General features: G+C 44.8%; 1 protein-coding gene across 5 annotated transcripts in view; it reads right to left on the minus strand.

Moving 5' to 3' along the window:
* The window catches only part of gphnb (gephyrin b), a 31,054-nt gene extending 21,745 nt beyond the window's left edge, over window positions 1–9,309 (minus strand). For 4 of the 5 annotated variants that reach the window (XM_037244517.1, XM_037244516.1, XM_037244515.1 and 1 more), the window contains exon 1: window positions 9,107–9,308. In XM_037244517.1, the coding sequence (XP_037100412.1) occupies window positions 9,107–9,170 (64 nt within the window). In that variant the 5' untranslated portion in view covers window positions 9,171–9,308. Of the gene's footprint in view, window positions 1–9,106 lie in introns of all 5 variants that reach the window. The other variant, XM_037244513.1, reaches the window with a different exon arrangement.
* Between the last annotated feature and the right edge of the window lie 9,491 nt (window positions 9,310–18,800).

Genomic DNA, 18,800 nt, shown 5'->3' on the forward strand with positions numbered 1-18,800 from the left:
AGGGAGTGTGAAAAAGGTAGGCGGGAAGCGATAAAAGAGAAAAGTTGAGAAAAAAAAAATCAAATGAAGGGAGACATTTTTAGGTGGTTGGGATGGGGCGGCAGGGTGAGGGAGGGGGGGGGGGCGAGCAGCCATGTGGAGGTAAACAGAGTGTGCAGGACGTTGCTCTGGGCGCTGGCAAGTAAACGGCAGAGTGCTGACATTTGCACACTGGGCCAGCTCGGAAGGAAGGACACGGAGAGACTGCGGAGGGAGAGATAGAGGAAGAACAAAAGGGGTGAGAAAGGAAAGGAAAAGGGGGCCATCTTATGTTTGTGCGTGAAGGGGAACTTCCTCCAAGACTGCAGTATTCCTCATACGCACGGACAAACGCACGCTCACGCATAGCCCTTCCTCCCAGCTACCCCTTGATCTATAAATAGTCATTCCTTTTTCCGACAAGAGGCAGCAACCATTCCGAACCAATCAACGTGTTCTGTCAAAGGCATGCGTGCACCCCTTCCCCATAGCCCCCCCCCATTCCACGTGTGCAACAAGGGGAACCCCTGGCTGAAGGTATGAAACCATCCTCTCTGCTGGCAACCTTTTGTCAAAATGGCATAAAGTGCACAACGTTTACTGTACAGAAAAAAAGAAGTCCCAATCTTTCGGGTGGAAATGCCCCGATATAATTCAATGATAGGCGCGGGCCTGCTTTGAAGCATCCATTCTGCTTTTCTGAGTTATAGAGGCCACATGCTGTCAATCTGGCAGCATTCATAAACTATGTCTTTGCCATTCCATCATTTCCAGGATATAAAGCAGTCAGCACTCATTATCTCCCCAAGAACCTACACTAATGGGGTTTCCCCTCAAAGTGGCCAAGGGCACGTGCAGACATAAGACAAATGCCCTTAACATCCTTTCTCACATTTTAGTGGAAGTCGATCGGCGTGATATTCATGATGAGCGAATGTAAAACTTTTTAAGTCTTGTCGTGACATAAACATTATGGGATTTTTTTTATGTTTCTATAGTTGGCACAAGAGTTTTACAACGTGGCACTCTAAAGTTGCCACATCAGCAGGATATCCAAAGGGAAGATGCATTTGCAATGTGATGGCATGGCTAGCAAGCAGCTATATTGCGCCAAATAACCACTGATGAGAATAAAGATGCTCCTCCCACAGAATTTTTTTTTTTTCACTTTTTGAATTCCTGGAAAATTCTAGTCTATTGCAAGTCACCTAATCACATGCACACAACTTAAGTGCAGTGCAAGGGAAACTACTTGTATTTTATTTGCTTGTGTTTTGGTTAGCAACACAAAAGTTAGCCTACGCTTAGCAGCTCACTGCAATTTGTGAGTGATTGTGTCTTGAATAGAATATTTACTACCGTTCTTTTTTTGGGCAAGTGAATAAGGGAGTCATTTGGCGAGCGGCGCTTCTATTCGAGTCGGGCCCACTATTTGGGGGGATGCACGAGATCCTCTGGCAAGGAGCTTCCGTAGCGCTCTGGCAGCCTCTTTTCCGCCAGCCCACTTGTATTGTTTGCTATTCTTTATCTGCCTAACAGCGGCGCCAATGGCCCTCCAGCTTGGAGAAGCCACTATGGAGGTCAGACATTAGATTGAGATGACATCTGCTGGTAGGAGGGACGACACCTCTTCACGCCAATGAGCCTCAGCCAGAGTGTGATCACATCACTTGTCTGCTTTTTTTTTTTTTTTTCCTCTCATTCTGCGCCCAATAGAAACACCGGGCCGTGGATTAAATGATGTCACGATAAATGGAGGTATGAATCCGCCTCCAGATTGTAAAGAGGTGCGGTTGACATCTAACTGGAGGGGCTAGCCCCCCCAAACCTCCTCCACACGCAGTTTACATTACTAAATTGCGACTTCGCACACCAATTACTCACAAACCTCACACACATGCTATCCCGGCCGCTATCGTCACGAGAGTGCGATGCAGATGAATACGTACATGATGAGACGTTGCATTTGCTCACACACGGGGGGCTTACTGTAAGCAGGGGGGGGGTGGGACAATGGGATCCTAATCGTCGGCCCGCGTTTCAAAGCTTCTCCACAACACAGTTTCTAGATAAGATGTGAGGATGCTATTTATATCTGTAAGGGAGGGGGGGGTGGATAAGCCAACCAGCGGCTTGCTTTTCATTTATTTGAAGTTGGATCTAATTTAGGGAGTTACATAACGCAAGGAGAGCGACACTCCACCTGACTGGGTCAGCCATTGCGGAACACAATGAAGGGAAGCAACAAAACGTGAATGAAGACTTGATTGAACGGAGCCTCTCTCTCTTTCTCCAAATGTCCTTTGAGTGACCTTGCGCAATCCCTCACCTGAGCATCCGCCTTTAACAAGTCGGCCTAACTTTGAGATCGCGACACCCCGCCGTTCCTCACAAAGGCCTCTTGTATTGATGTTTTATTAATAAGGCCATAAATATTGAAAAGACACTTACTAATGAAGCCACGCGCGAGGCTCCAGAGACAATTTACAGCGCCGGGGAATGCGGAGACCTTGAATACGACACCCTAAACTTCTTTGTACACCGACCCACTTCTGGATTTCAATTCCCGAGATTGAAAATGTCCCGCAGCTTCCGAAACGCGCACCGATAATAATCTGGTTCTGTATTTTCTTGATCAATGGAATCAATGAATTGAAGGGACTTGATGAGAGCCCCCCCCCCCCACCTTCTGCAAATATTAATCATAAATCACCGGCTCTGTGTTTAATGAGGGTTGCTCATAATGACTCGCGGTATGATGAATGTGCCGGTGGTTTGGCGTGGCATTATAGCAAAGTCGGGCAAGGGTATGCGTGTGTGTGACGTATTTCTGTGGCGATTGAATATGAGCTACCGCATCCCTTTTTCTGCACCTTGCATTATATTTCCATAGCCCGCGGCAAGTCGATGCCGTGTGCGACTGACTTCCGACAGCTGTTTACACACGCGGAGCTAAACAAAATATGCATGGGAGGTTTTCAGAGAGCATGCAGAGTAATCATTCACTCCCCCCCCCCCCCCCCTTACTGCACAGTTGGCCAACGTGATGACAGAATACAAGATGACAAGATAGTTAAAGATATGGCGAGCAGATGAATGTCCCACATTTGCCGCGTGTGTGTGTGTGTAGCTGCTCTATTAGTACACCAGGTACCTTCCTTTTTGTTCAAAAGCCAAAATGAGTTGGAGAGCAGCTCCATTGATTCAAATAGAAATGTGCTTACACCGGCATCAATACAGCTGCACATTTCTAATACCTCCCTTTAGATTTTTCCCTACACTCCTTTTCTCCCTTCACATCCCGTAATCCCCCCCCCCCTCCTCCTTCTTCTGCTGCTTCCTTCCACCTACTTCTTCACCCTTCCAAGCTGCTGATGCAGGGAAACACACAACAACCAAAGCTTAGCTACACTTCCCCGAGTTTGTGTCCTTGGACGAGCCGTGTGAATCCACACGGAGAAATCGGCTAACGTTAGCGACTCAGGCTATTCACCCGACAGAATGTTGTACTGAAGTTGAATCAAACATGATTGTAAAGGACAATTTGTTAAATGCCCCCCTCCAAAATATAATAAAATATAAAAATATAAAAATATAAAATAAAATAAATATATTTAATAAATAAATAAATAAATAAAATTGCGCCGGGAGCTCTTCTCTTTTCTGACTGTGATGTCTTAGAAGCGAGCAAAAAAATAGTGGTTAGTGTAGACGGAAGTTCAACACCAAAACAAATGAGCGCGGATTTAGCAACGGTGTACAACACCAAGCGGACAGCTGGAGGAATTGAGGAAGGCGGGATTATACAGTGTGAATCAATCAAGCAAGGCCAATCAGCTAATGCAGGATTATCTTGAGTGCTGTCTTGACGTGAAACATGGTGCTAAGATAAAATGACATTTTCTTCACACAAGTCTCCCTGCAAGGTTCCGAATGATACGCAAGGAAAAAAAAAAATCCAAAAGCAGGGATTGAGAACCTTTCTCGGCTTTGATAAAGTCCTCTGGGAGCCTTGATTAATTCGTGGAAAAACAAAACAAAAAAACAATGAAATGCTATGCATAAATCATGAACATTTTGGAGTTTTTTTAATCTTTTTTATTTCTTAGTTTTGCAGATCCAACGAGTCACTGTTTAAACAGTTATGGAAAAGTCACATGCAAAAATATTTATTGCTGTGTGTGTTGCTGTGCAAGTGGCTGTGAGGTAACACGTGTGTGTGTGTGTGTGTGTGTGTGTGTGTGTGTGTGTGTGTGTGTGTGTGTGTGTGTGTGTGTGTGTGTGTGTGTGTGTGTGTGTGTGTGTGTGTGTTTGTGAGAGCATATGGGCGTTCATGAACTATCCGGCTCCTCTTATTTCCCAAGATACAGCGTTTTGCACACACAGACTACCCCAGGCCCGCTTCTACTAATGAAGCAGCCTCTTTGCAGCTACCTTCATTACATTCAATTCTCTGGACATTGTCAAGCTCATGGAACCCCCCAAATAAGTACGATGCCATCTTGCCTGGACACCAACAAGAGGGAAGCACCAAATATGTGCTCAGGTTGGAGAACCTGTTGGTATATTGCGCATATGGGGCGGCTGTTTTAACAATCGCCGCCAGGATCCGAAAGGGTTTTGCGGTAGGATCGGGGAAAAAGCGTGACGCTGAATAATTGAGGCGGTGTGTGAAAAACACCTTGACCACACACACATACACACAAGGGTTAGCCATCAAGCGCACCTCGTTAGGGAGACGCTGGCCTCTTCCATTATTCACACATACATGCTCCCCTTTTACCGCTCGCTTCCGTTCTTGGCCGGAGAGAAGGAGTTGAGTGCAGACAGACAGCAAATTAAAAAAACAAAAACCTGAAAGGTGTACTAAAAGAAAGAGCAGTGAGGAAAATGGCAACAGAAATAGCAAGTGAAGAAAATGGAGATGGTTGGAGATAAAATAAGGAATTTCAACCGGGGTGATGTTGAGGGTGGGGGGCGGGGTTAGCGATTTCATGCAATATCCCCCGGCCGTTTATTGGGATTAGTCAAACTAGATTTTAATCATCATTGATATGGGATTGATTACAGCAACTGATGTTACTAATGCATCATGTGAGCAGGCCAATGGCTGCAGCAATTACCGTCAATTACTGAAGCAATGCTGGCAATCTCCATAGCAACAGTACACACAAGAGGCTTCCCTTGTGTAATAAAGTATTGCAAAAAATCAATCTGATAACATTTCATTGATACAAAAATCGGAATATGTTTTCTCACGCTGGATTTACATTGCTGCAAATGTGGATCAAATCTGGATTCAAATTGTATCTTCTATATCTGCATAAAAATGACACATTTGTCCAAAACAGATATGTCACAGCAATATAGTTTCTCCATTATAAAATTATAAAAAACTTCCCACGCTGGATTTACATTGCTGCAAATGTGGATCAAATCTGGATTCAACTTGTATCTTCTATATCTGCACAAATATGACACATTTGTCCAAATCAGATATGTCACAGCAATATAAAGTTTCTAAATTGCACAAAAAAAAAATTAAAATACAAAAATTAAAAAATATCAACGCTCCAAGGCGTTTGAGAGTTGTGTACACACATCTTGAACATCAAACTTACGCACCTCTCCAAACAAATTAGCCTTTTCTTCTCAGACCATGTTTACATGAGACTGATCAAACGGACCAAAATGACAAATCCCAGGAGGTTGCTGTGATCTCGCGACACCTCCACTACTTCAACAAAGTCCTTTAAATTCCACATAAAAACGATACTATGAGCATTAGACAGAACAAAGGCATCCGATGATTCACTTCTCGTTTGTGATTTTTGGCAACGGCGAGGCACTTCTCAAGCTGCCCGCCCCACCCCGCTGACTTCACACCCCCCTCCGTCCCTCCAGGTCTAATTAACACTTCGGCTAAGGACACGGGATCCAGCGGCGGCCGGCGCGGACCAGAAGAGGAAGTCATCAGTTGAAACCAAGTGCTGTATCTTTTATCGAAATCTTCATCACAATCACTCAACAGTCCCCCCCCTTGCAGGTTATCAGGAGGGAGTGACTCAAGCTCAAGTCAATCTTTGTCTGCTCGCAGCAACAAACAACTATGAATCCCGATTGTCCAATGCCAATTATTTTGAGCCACATTGCTGCTTATGGACAAAATGTACACTTTCTCTACCACCATAATGAGAGATGAAAGGACACTACACTTTGTGCGTAGCAAATTGTCTCATGAGAGCCCAGCTTGTCCAAAATGGACCACGATTAATTAACCTTTTTTTGTAATTAACATCTCAACAATAACATTTACAGTAGCTGTGGGAAAAGCTCGCCTCAAACAGTTCATGCTTTTAAATTAACTACAGTGGATTGGAATGAATCAAAAAAAGTGGGCGGAGTACAATAAAGGTCAAAGGTAAAGTGATAGGAAGGAGTAGAAGATGACGAGCAAGGACTATGGCAGAGCGATGTGTGTGCGCTAAGAAGTGGGAGGAGTGTAGGCCTCCACATCAACAACAATTCGCTCCACTCGGGCTGATTCAGCACTGAAAATAATTTCTTTGCGGAGGGACTTAATTCTTATTCTGTTTGTGTGTCGCCGCTTCGGCATTGTCTATTCGGCTCATGTGGCCGCCCGCCTTACCGCTGTTCGCTGTGACAGCTGTGTGTGTGTGTGTGTGTGCATAAAAAGCGAGAGGGCACTCGGGAAAAGAAGGGTCAGCGTGTGTTCCGTGTCTTGATGCAGTGCAGAGCCAACTCGAGAAGAGTTTGACCACATGCACCAAGCATTGACGGAGAAGTTCTGACTCTTCCAAACCAAATCTTCCGTTTAAACATTAGTTGATCAATTATTCGAGCCACGCTCCAACTGAGACGTCCCATGGGCTCCATGTCACTTGCCTTGGTTGGGCTAAATTATGGAGGAGATGGAGTCAAGGTCTCATCTCATCCCTTGATGGATAGCTGACCTTTGACCTTTGCGGGATAGAAGATTGAGCACTGGCGTGATGTGCTTACAACATAATGCAAATTTTTCACAGCGTCTTAAATTGACATCTGATCATAATAAGAAAATATTCCATAGGACACAATAGTATGTTAACAATTAAGGGGTTAAAGGTCATGTGGTGACCCAATACCACCATCATTCCTTTGATACTGTGTTCTCAGTGCCAATGTCAGCCATCCTACTCCATACATGCAGATACATCAAAACGCCAAATACGCCTGTCGCTTGTGTCTCGACGTCGCCGCCATATGTAAGCGGGAACCGCAAACACGGCACAGCAAGATCAAATCGTCAATCTGTCACGCCGTGCGCCGGAGATCCAGTTGGGGGATTCGAGTGAATGATGACGCACGTATAAATTAACCCCTCTGATGTAGTGTCGCCAGTGTTGTAGCGCGAAAAAAAAAAAAAGAGGCAGGGTGTACCGAGAACCTCCGGTTGGTGAGAAGACAAACAGCCGCCCACACGTGGCGGAATTAGAACAACACTCAGTAGAGCCCAGATCTCCACCAACCAGGGCCAACAATTCTAATTTGGATCAGGAGAGGAAAATGCTGAAAAGCGCCTTCCCGCCAACGTTGCCAAATGTGAAAAAATAATCCCCGGATCCGGACGGGTTCTTCCTTGGCTTGTAATCCAGAGCTCCAAAGTTTTCTGGGAACTGAACAATTCTTTTATTTGTCAGGGCAGCACAGCGGATACCTTACGGTTCTGAATTTTCGGGTTCAAATCACCGGCCAAGCAAACCGAGATCAATAAAAACATAATTTAATTGGCTACGTCATGAAAGCAAGTGGAAGTGGATCCAAATTGTAGCGCAGGCGTTTATTCAGGTCTACGCGACGGATGCGGCACTAGCATGCAGCCCCGTTTCAGCACTGTCAGTCTCTCTCCAGCCAGGGGTGGAGGATGGGATGATGTCGTGGGGGTGAAGGGCTGCGCTGGTGCTTTTTTTTTTTTTTTTGGGTGAGGGGGGTTCCCTGGCAGATTTCAGAACACGGTCATTAGCCCTCCGCTCTGCCACTGCATCAATGTGGGGGGGAATAAAGTCTGCCGCATGTGTGAGATCTCGCCTTCCATGAAATATTGATCGAGGCAGCCCCACACAGGATGGACAGCGGGAGTAGAGACGGGAAGATGAGGGACGTGGGGGGGAAAAAATGGGGAGGATATTCCTCTGGACAGCTTTAATCGTGCATCCAGCTCGTCAGATGTGGCAAGTCCTCTGAAATATCATTTAACTGCCGGGTGGTGGGTATGGGAGGGGGCGTGTGTGTGTGTGTGGGGGGGGGGGGGGGGGTGTCAAGACAAGCCCACGATAACATGACAACGCAAGAGAAAGGCATACAAACGACGGCCAACAGATCGAACACATCCCCTTCCCGACATTACCGCGTGAGACGCGCAGTCATCGCGTCTGGTGGAGGATACCCCATCCATACACACGCAAAACGCACACACGCCTGTCCTCTTCTCCGGCATCCAACATGCACGCGGCGTGTGCAACCCACACGGATCCAACATGTGTCCTGTAAACATCCACCTCTCGAGTCTCACACATGAGCATTTTGGCACAGGCCAAGGATGTGCTCATCCACACCGCACGTATTATCCGCCACCTTGAGCAACACCTACAGCCCCCCCCCCCCCCCCCCAAAAATAATGAAATAAAAGCGCTGTGTGTCCACATGCACGCATGTTGAACGGCACGCACACGCAGGCGCGCGCACGTACGCACGCACGCACGCTCGCTCACAGCTGTAATTTGCAGCTTTGGCAAGCAGATCGGCACATGAATTATTCAATACACATAAACCGGCCACCTCTTCCTCCCCTTTAAAGGACGCGACACGAGCGGACACACGGCAACGCCGAGCCCACCTAATTGAGACCCACAAATCCACGGCGCTGGATGGAATGGACCGTAGCGTAGAAATGACTCGTTTTTTAATTAAGTGACGGAACATGCGAGGTGCCGCGACACAAGCAGACGCGTCAAAGATCCACGCGCCTTCGGTTGTATCAAGAAAAAAGAAAAAGAAAAAAAAAAAACGTGACATCGATCGCGCTTACCTGTCAAGACTCCGACCCGAATTTGATGGTCGTGGTTCGTTAAAAGCATCCCGTCCGACGCCATGTTCAGCAGCGCTGTCGCCCGCACCGACAACTCACGGCAGGGCCCAGAGCCGATCGCATCGAACTTGCTGGGGAGAGGGAGGCAGAGGAGGAGGAGGATGAAGCAGGGATGGAGGGAGAAGAGAAAGAGAAGGGAGGAGGTTGAAGATGAGGAGTGTTGGTATGGAGCAAAAAGGGGAGGGGGGGGTGGCAGACGAGATGAGTAGAATGTCGAGCAATCACCGCATGAAGGCGTGCATCGCTCAGCTGGCCCACTGACACAGTACTAGAACCAGGCACGTCACAACTAAAACCCGCTTTGTGTTTGCAATCTAATTACATCCACCAAGGAAGAAATTTAAAAAAATCAATAAAATACAACGGGGGTCCATTTGCTCCACGTGTTGCCCCTCTGCTCTCTCACGATGACCTCAGAAAAAAGTCGGTGTTAAGTCTCAAAGCAGAAACTTCTGGGAGAAGATCACAGTCTGACCTGTAAAAATGCAACCGCATCCCCCGGCTAAAAAGGCCGTGCAGCTATTTATAGACTTGCTGCACGCCTCCGCTGTGTATAATTTCTCTTGTTTGTTCTCATGGAGAAAAAAAACCCCAAGTCCATGCTCTAGGTTCGCTATCAATATACATAATTCATTAATGCACATTTATACACACGTGTGGAAGAAACAGGGCCGCAGTTTGAGCTTGATTGGCTCGCTTCACGCATGTTGCCACGTGTGTTCCAACCGTGAAACTGACATTGCGTCCGTTAAACCGTACGGCCATGAGTATAGAAAGCGACACGAGTGGGATAAGATACAGCATGACTCCTTCTTGCGACTGTTGCCGAGTCATCATTCAGAGCGTCCAAAATCGCATTGCCAAATAAATATGCCACGCAAATCTTTCGTGTGTTTCTGGCATTCCATGAGCCTAAAAAAAAATCATTCTCCGCTGTCACCTCACCTTGTTACGCCGCATTTTAAAATCAGCCATCATAGTTCATTTTACGTTTGATGTATCACATTTGCGTGTCCTAAATATGTTTCTAGTACAATATGTTTCCAACGAGAACCCTTCAAACCGCATCAATAAGGTACACACGGGGGAAAAAATAAAATAAAAGCACACACAGAATTCCCTCGCCAAGCGGAACCCCATCTGGTGATTTTTACACAGCCGCGCGTTGACGTAGCTTGTGCACGCGCATTGTAATGGCGGCGTAATTACCTCACTGTCAGTTGAGCCGCTCGCTGCTCACGGATAGGTGATGAGGAGGCAAGGGCCATCGCTCTCCCCTTTTTCCCTTGCCATCCATCACAATAATAAGGAGAGCCCCCAGCTGACGGAGGAAGCAGTAAACATGTTCTTCCCGCTGGTGATTCACCTCCTTTCCCCTCCGCAAGATGCAGATGAAAGGCCAAGGGCAAAAACGAGAAAGGGCCCTTCCATAGGCAAGTACTTGGATGAATGGGGCTGAAGAGACGGCCATTTTGCTAAAACATGTCTCTAAAGAGAAGCGCTTTAACATATTTACACTTCATTTGGCCCGCTTATCTGCAGCAGACGATTGGACTTGTTGCTCCTTGAGCCAATCATATGTTAGCTTGGACAGTCGCCCTGCTGATGAGGACAAGCTATTCTTTAATTAAAATAAGGGGAGGGTGGGAGGAAAAGAAGGAACAAACCCCCGAGGCTGAGTTGATATTATCCCGCGATGCCTTCCGCGGAACACCTGACTACATTGGTGCCAATGTTAGTGGCGTCGGTGAGTGGAAAAAAAACAATTACCCATCTGCGAATGAGCAGCAGACACTTAATTGCCTGGGCCTCTTGTTTGGAGACAGTAATCAGACAACACAGATTTTACCTCAGGACATCCAAGGAGACAGAGTCTGTGTGTGTGTGTGTTTGTCACGATGGATGGAAAATGTGTGAATCATAAGCGACTCCCACCACATTGCACGCCTTTGATTCCAAACACTTGTTTAGACTTTGGGCGAGATCGTATTGTCATCGAAAGAAACATCGTGTTCTGTGCTTGATGGAGTATTATTCTAGTTTTCAGTATTGATGTATTATATATAAATTTTGTATGTCAAATTGTATTCAAAATAGGAGTGACTTTATTGAATATTTTTAGAATCGATGATTCGATCGACTAGTCCATCAATTAATCAAATCATCTTTAAAGTGTATTGAAAAACACTTTTTTCCCTGATTACTGTTTATAAACTATTTTTGGTATTTGGTATTATATAGCAATTGAGAAAACACTATTGGCCATTGTTTTCCACAGTAAAATCAGATGTTTGCAAATGTCTCATTTTGATTAAACACAAAAGATAAATCAGTCTGCCTTCACGAGGGGCAAGGGAAATTAGAGTTATTATTTTTGAGAGCCTGAAATATTCAATCAAACAAATGTCTGTAAACATTCAAATAGGAGGCGGTTAATTTGATCATCGATTTGTTGTCGATTAATCGATTCATCTCAGCACCTCTAATTGAAAAACTAATCTAATTGGGGTGAACAAGCAGCTGCTGTTGTTTCTCTATAAAGTTGCATTGCCAGCTACTGGCTTGGCATACTCATTGCAGCATTCATAGTCTTTTATTTTGATATCGAAAGTTTACAGATAGCGACCTCGTAGCTTCGCATTTGCATAATTAACAGACTGACATTTGAGAAGTAGAATGTCAGCCTTGGTCACTAAAACTACCGCAGGTCAATTTTTCCAGCCGTGTAATTGGCTGCTAATGCACAAGTGGTTAAATTTAGAGAACACCTCATCCCAAATAGTCCACAAACACTTTTCCGAAGGTGATTTTTTTGTAACATAGACTGAGATTATTGCAGATGTTGGAATAATCTGACAGATTTGACTCAGGCGACGGCATACGTCCATAGATGCCCCTTCTACCTATTTAAAGTGACATGTCTGATGCAACGCTTGTGCAGAGGCACAGACTTGGCTGTCTTCATGACATTCTGAGCACATCATAAGTGACAGCTACAAACAACCTCAAACAAACTGGCAGCGTAGAAGATGGAGGAGCACAGCTGGTACTCGGATTTTCTTTTCCCCCCCCCCCAGACTGGCTTTGACCCTTATTAATAAAGCTACGCTTCAACAAACATATTTTAAGTCATCCAAACCAGTGCTGATTCATCATCTACTTACTGCAGGTAGAGAAATGAATATAAAGTGGAGATATATATATAAAAAAAAAAAAACCAGTGTGCACAACTATGTTCACATCTTTTGTGATGTGGGTGGAAAAAAAAGCAAATTGACCTAATTAAGCAAATGCAATGGTCATCATCAACTGAATATATCTGAATATCAAATATATGTAAAAAAATAACAAGTGACTAATTGCTTCTGAGTGACATTGGGAGTCAACCCCTGGCTAGAAGAAATAACATCCCGTGGCGCGAGAATTTTCTCTCTGGCAGACCTTGGAGGCCCACCTGAGAGAATTGCCAGCACGAGAGCAGAGTGTTAAGCTGTTGGCTGTCGCTGTGTCGCGTCTGTGTGTTAAGAGGAGGCCCGGCCTGTGCCGCTGCTATTACTGCTGCTGCTGCTGCTTCTGTGGGATGCGTGTTGCAGTTTGATGAGTGTTTCTTGCTGCAGTGCGTGAAAGAGAGGGAGAATGTGTGTGTGTGTGAGAGAGAGAGAGAGAGAGAGAGAGAGAGAGAGAGAGAGAGAGAGAGAGAGAGAGACAGAGAGAGAGAGAAAATCAGCCCCCACCCCAACCCATCGGAGAATCGCATTTCCTAGCATAAATATATGCACGTGTTTATGTGCAGGCATGCACATGCATACTTTCTCTGCCCACTTGTGCAGGAATGCACAAACACGCGTGGTGAGGAAGTGCTCGAGTGACCCAGCGTGGAGAGATAAGACTGGCGTGCAATTGAGAAATATGCAACCTGCATGTTAACAACCCCGAGAGCGCAGCCTCCCCGGGGTGCTCTTACTCCTCTCTCTCGGTTTCCTCTGTACGCACAGCCCCACGCTCGCCGCCTCCCGAGCTAGTCACCCCCCCCCACCGCCTCACCTAACCCAACAACAACAGGACAGAGGAGGGCAAAATGGAGGATGTAGAGCAGGCAAAGGGGGGAAGAGAAATGTGAAAGGGCGGAGGATGGATTTATCATCATTTTTTTTTTTTTTTTTGCTGTCGGTCTTGTAAACATGTGCAGAGTCCCAGTGAGCTGCGGCAAAGCGGGGGCAAGAGTGCTCGGGGAGGCGAAACACAACATATGGAGGACTAATGAGGTTTTATTTGGAGGGTTTCTCTGGGGGGGTGGGGGGGGCAAAAAGGATGGGCGGGGCCAGTACAGTTTCAATTAAGAGGCCTACAGTGCCACATGGAAGGTTATCCATAATCTATTAAGTGACAAATAATGGCGCACACACACAGTTTTTGGGCAAATTTAAACTGTTGCTCACCAACATTAGTCCGACAACATGCTAGGCAGCACTGAGGCCCATTTGGAGATTCAATGTCAAAACTCGAGTCCGGCAGATCATAACCGAGCCCAAATAGACAGAAGATACTTTGGTTCTCAAAATATGGCAGGAGAATGACGAATCTCCGCTCTTTAGTCGCTATTGAGACTGTCGTCCACGCGACACATTGACCTGGATACTAATATCAGTCTTTTTATTGAGAGGCTGATGGAATTTGCATTTAGATTGAAATGACTTGGGCATGGCCAGGACACCAGCGAAGGCCGCGGAAAAGGAAAGAGGAGGCGGTGTGGTTTAAGCTTTGTTGGCTCATCCCACTGCAAAAAATGACATAACACCCAACAGAGCCATGTATGCTCATATGCTCGTCACTAATATTGGATAATATTTTTGGTGTTATATTTATTATTTTGTATGCATTGGAAATAAAAAAAAAAAAATCAATCTAAAAGCTTCCCTGCTATCCATGCTCAGACCAACATCAGGCTGACAAGAATCTTTTCTAGACAACAAGAGCACCACCTTGTGTTAATATTTTATACTGGCAAAATCGTGAGCTTGCATCGTCATCAAATACTGACCGTGCAGCCAAAGGACAGCTGACTTGACAACCTCCACATTTAAACAAAAGCATAAAATTACACCCGCCAGCCGGCATCTTATTACATAAACAACAACAAAAAGCAAAAGCTGCATTTGCACAAAAAGAAGCAAATCAAATATCCTTCAAGGAAAGTCATTTAGTTCCAAGTGTTAAATCAATTTCACTGCCTCAGCCCGCGGCGGGTAAAAGGATTTAAATGAGAGAATAGTTTCTCTCCCCAAAAAAATATGAGCTATTCCTTTGCAATTGTAGTTTGGGAGCCGGTAATTAATACTCAGATCTGGTCGATATGAAGCTTGGAACACAGTGACTATGCAGCCATTATGGACCAATCAATAATTATAAGGGGTGCAGCATGACAATTAATTGCTATTGATTCATTAGCCCCTCCCATTACTAAAGCCACAAGTATGGCTCACTTTGGGCCATTTCATGGATCAATAAAACCCATTTATCAAGTGCTAGATTTTTTTTGTCAGCCGGCCATTACAGTATGTTAATTTGTGGTAATGCGTAGAAGACGCTGGTATACTTTTAGTTGGGGGGGTTAGGCTTGCATTAGGAGTTAATAGCAATTTACAAAGATCTCCCCCAGGAAGATTCATAATGTTCCGTGTAGGACAATTTAATCCTCTCTGTCAATATAATCCTGCTGATATTATTAGGGTGGGACAAAAAAAAAAACCTGATGACACGATATTACTTTTTTGCCTCTGAGCCAATAAATGCTAATTTACCTGATGGGAGGGGTTAGTGCGCGAGCATCTGTTCGTGCGCGTGCGTGTGTGAGTGAAGATATAGCGAGAAGAAAATGAATGCTAGGAAAGATTACAGCGAGTGTGGAAGGAATGGAGATGATGAATCATCCCCACAGAGCAAATAGCTCTTGACTACTACTTTAAAGTTTAAGAGAGTCACCATGCAAAGATGCACACATTAAGAGATAAAGAGACAATTTTACAGGCTGGGAATGAAAACATCCACTTGTGGAACGAACCTAATTCAGAAACACAAACCCAGGTTGATTAAAAAAAACAAAACAAGCATTTTTAAATAAATAATAAATACATAATTACACAGAAAATATTTTAATAAACATTTTAACATTCCTGGTTGTAATAAAATTATAAAATAAAAATAATAATAAAATCAAAATAATAGAATTATAAAACTATTCAATTCTTTACATCATATGAAAGACCAAATGGGGAACAGGAAGGTGAAGCCCAAAGTAAAGGCATCCATGCAGAAACTCTGACAGAGATGAGATTCAACCCGGGAGTTAAAGTCACGCAAGAAAAAAATATTTTAGAAGCTTTGGGCTGTTCAACTCGTTGGGCTTCACTCTACTGAAACAATTCTCCACACTTAAAAATCCTCATTAAAATCTATTTGGAAAAAAAATCTTGTCTAAAGTTAGACATGGAGTGCTCTGAGGACACTTTCAATCTTATTTATTAAAGGCGATGGTGGATTTCTTTTGGGGGGGGGAAAGTAGGGCATGACTTAATATCTTAAGGGAGTTTTTAAGCCACTCTTAAAGGCTTAGCTCTCCCCCATCACACCTAAATAATGGAGCATTTTGTATCAAGTCTTGGCCTAATGGTCATATCAGCACATGAATGTACCGACAGAGCGTTTACAACTTTCATAATAATCTTTGCACCAGTCAGAAGCTGACTCCAGTCCATTGGTTCTAGCAGAACCTTTGAAATGCCAGCCATGACCAGCAGGTGTCAGTGCAGCCCAGAAACCGTCATGTGGAAAAGGAGGAGAGCTGGCAGTGCAGAGGGGAGCGGCCTGCAGCGGACTGGCCAGCCAGAGCCGCAGTGCATCAAACACAAGGAGGCTTAAATTGCTATTAATAAGCAAGAGGAGGCTCCGCTGGGGAGTGTGACCTGGCGCGGGATGTATGGAGCATCTCGCCGGCGGGCATCCCACAACTCGTTCAATTTTAATCATCTGCTTGTATCAAATACTAGGGACACGCATTTGTTTTACGTCAGCGTGTGGTGATCAGTCTGGAAAAAACCCAAAACAAAACAAAAAACAAGAGGAGAACCTTTCACCCTCTAGTCGAGGACACCCGGGATCAAACCACATTTACAAAACTGGCGCTCAGAGTAGAAATGGGAACTCAATTAGAAGACACAGCACACACCAGACCTGGAAGCAGACCCGTAGCTAGGGGTGGGCCAAAGGGGGCCGTGCCCACCCACTCGAGCATGGATCTAAAAAATATGGATAGTTCTAGGAACGTGATGTTTAATGAGTACGACATTTTTGCAGTTGAAGCTAGCAAGGTGAATAGGAGAAAAAAAAAATCCACTCATCCGTGCATTTGCCATAGCAACAAGTTTCCTCCACTAAGCAGGAAATCTTACAGTATTATAAAAACAAAACTGAAAAAGTAGCAAAACATTGACGTGGGTTTGTGTGAAAATGTTGACAGAGGCAATGTAGGAAATGGGAAGAGACACCAAGCAGAAAATTGCAAGAAGTTAGTGAGTGAAAAGGATGCGGGGAAAATGGAGCAATTAGCGGAGGGGAGGCAGCGAATGAGCGAGCGAGCGAGCCAAGACAGCCTCTCACTGCTGCAATAATTCAATTAAAAAGGAGCCGCTTCAGAATGGCAGAATCTTTTTCTTGACAGCAGCCAGTGTTTGGGGGTCACCGGCGTGTGGCTGGAGCAGACCTCCTGCCAGGCTGAGCAGTTAGGACGGAAAAAGGCGTCCACCCCGGCAGCGGGGACATTAACGCTAATCCAACACGACTTGTTGGTATATTTCCACCGCGTCATTGATGTTAATGGAAGTACTTGGAAGCCTGCCTGAATGGAAATCAGAGGGAATATTAATGAAGCCGGCCGACTGATGGTGGGTGGAGCACATTAATATGTATCCAGACGCAACGTTGTGAGAAATACACTTTTTGCATATCTCTGTTTGTCTGGCATGAAATAGTGATCCCTAATCAAGTCGCTGGCGTGTGAAGTGGACGCCACTCGCATGCTGGCAGCGGCCGATAAAGTGGCGCCTGCCGCCCGTCGGGGGTTCCTCTGCGGGGGCAAAAGTGCGGCGGCACCATTGGAAGTGAAAATCTCTTTTGAAGAGAGTTTGATCTTGAAGGAGCACAGCTGGCTTTGCCGTGACATCCTGCCATCCAATTACCTGTACATATTGCCTTGGTTACAAGTGGGCGGGGCTTCCATATGTCACGACAGAAACTGGGGCCCTTGCAAAGTTGCTTTTTCAAGGTCAGTGTAGCTGGCTGTAGTTTTTTTTCTGCTTGTACTTTGAGTCCTTATGGCTCAATTTTCTCAACTCAATTGGAATACCTTTTAAAATAAAATCAATTAGCGCTGGGGGCCCTGAAATCTGACTAAATCTGTCAATTTATTCATATCCCACCTCAACTTTGTCTAACCTTTCACAATTCATGAAGATTGAAGCCTGACGTCTACCACTCGGCCTCAATCAATCAAAGCATTTTTTTTTTTTTTCATGTGATGGACTAATCCGACAAATAACCACATTGGGTTTTAAAAGATTACTCTGGATACACACACACCCCTCTGGCTGTAATGGATTAAACCTACTTGCGATAACAAAAAGAAACAGATTGCTGCCTTCCGCCTGATTTACCAAGTCTTCCCTCAGCTCTGTTGTGTGGGGAGAAAGCCAAAATGGAGCCTCGAAACTGTGCCCCGTAGGACCTCCAAAAGTTTGGAAGCACTGGCTTCCACTTAACCAGTCTAAAGCAATTTTCACACATTTTTTTCTTTTGTAAATATTTTTGGCCCATCATCTATGTGCAAACTATTAATTACATGGCTGAAAATGACTTTTGATTTATTTTGATTTGGATGAATTTTTGCATTCATTATTGCTTTGAAATTGAGGGACTTAAAAACAGCGGAACCTCAGTTCACATTAAAATTCAAAATTTGGACGTGTTCCATGCCTTAAAGGCGACGCGATATATTATGGAAAACTGACTTGCATACAATTAGTCAGGACCCTGAAGTGCCCGCCCACCCATAAAGTGTGAAATTACACAAGCAAGTAAATCTCTTATTAGCTGCTTATTTCCCAAAATGTGTCTGCGAGCAAACGGCTCCAAATTGCCACTTTTTCAAATGAGCTCAACTGCGATGTCAAAATCATCAAAGTAATTAAAAACGTCATTTACATGATACGGCTCGCACGCAGTTTGTCCACCCATGACTTGGCATTAAAAAAAAAAAAAAAAAAAAAAAAATTCAAAATGATCACCAGATTACATAAAAGCGTCGTTATACCAAAAGCTCCGAAAAATTGTCATGTGACCACAGTTTGGTTTCTGATATGTGGCACAATGTGAGAAATGAAAATTTTTTGGGCCCCCGTCCAGCGGCTAATTGTGCATCTCCGCATACTCTTCCAGCAGTTAAACACAACCATCATAAACAGCACCTCATCTGAAATCATTCTGACAAGGCAGCGTGTACAGCCAAGGGGAGATTAGAGAACTTGCAAAGTGGGCTCCGAAAACGTCGCTAAGGAGTCGGGCAGCGAGCCAGTTAACCAGT

This window comes from Syngnathus acus, chromosome 24 (genome assembly GCF_901709675.1).
Source record: "Syngnathus acus chromosome 24, fSynAcu1.2, whole genome shotgun sequence".
Classification (NCBI taxonomy): Eukaryota; Metazoa; Chordata; class Actinopteri; order Syngnathiformes; family Syngnathidae; genus Syngnathus; species Syngnathus acus.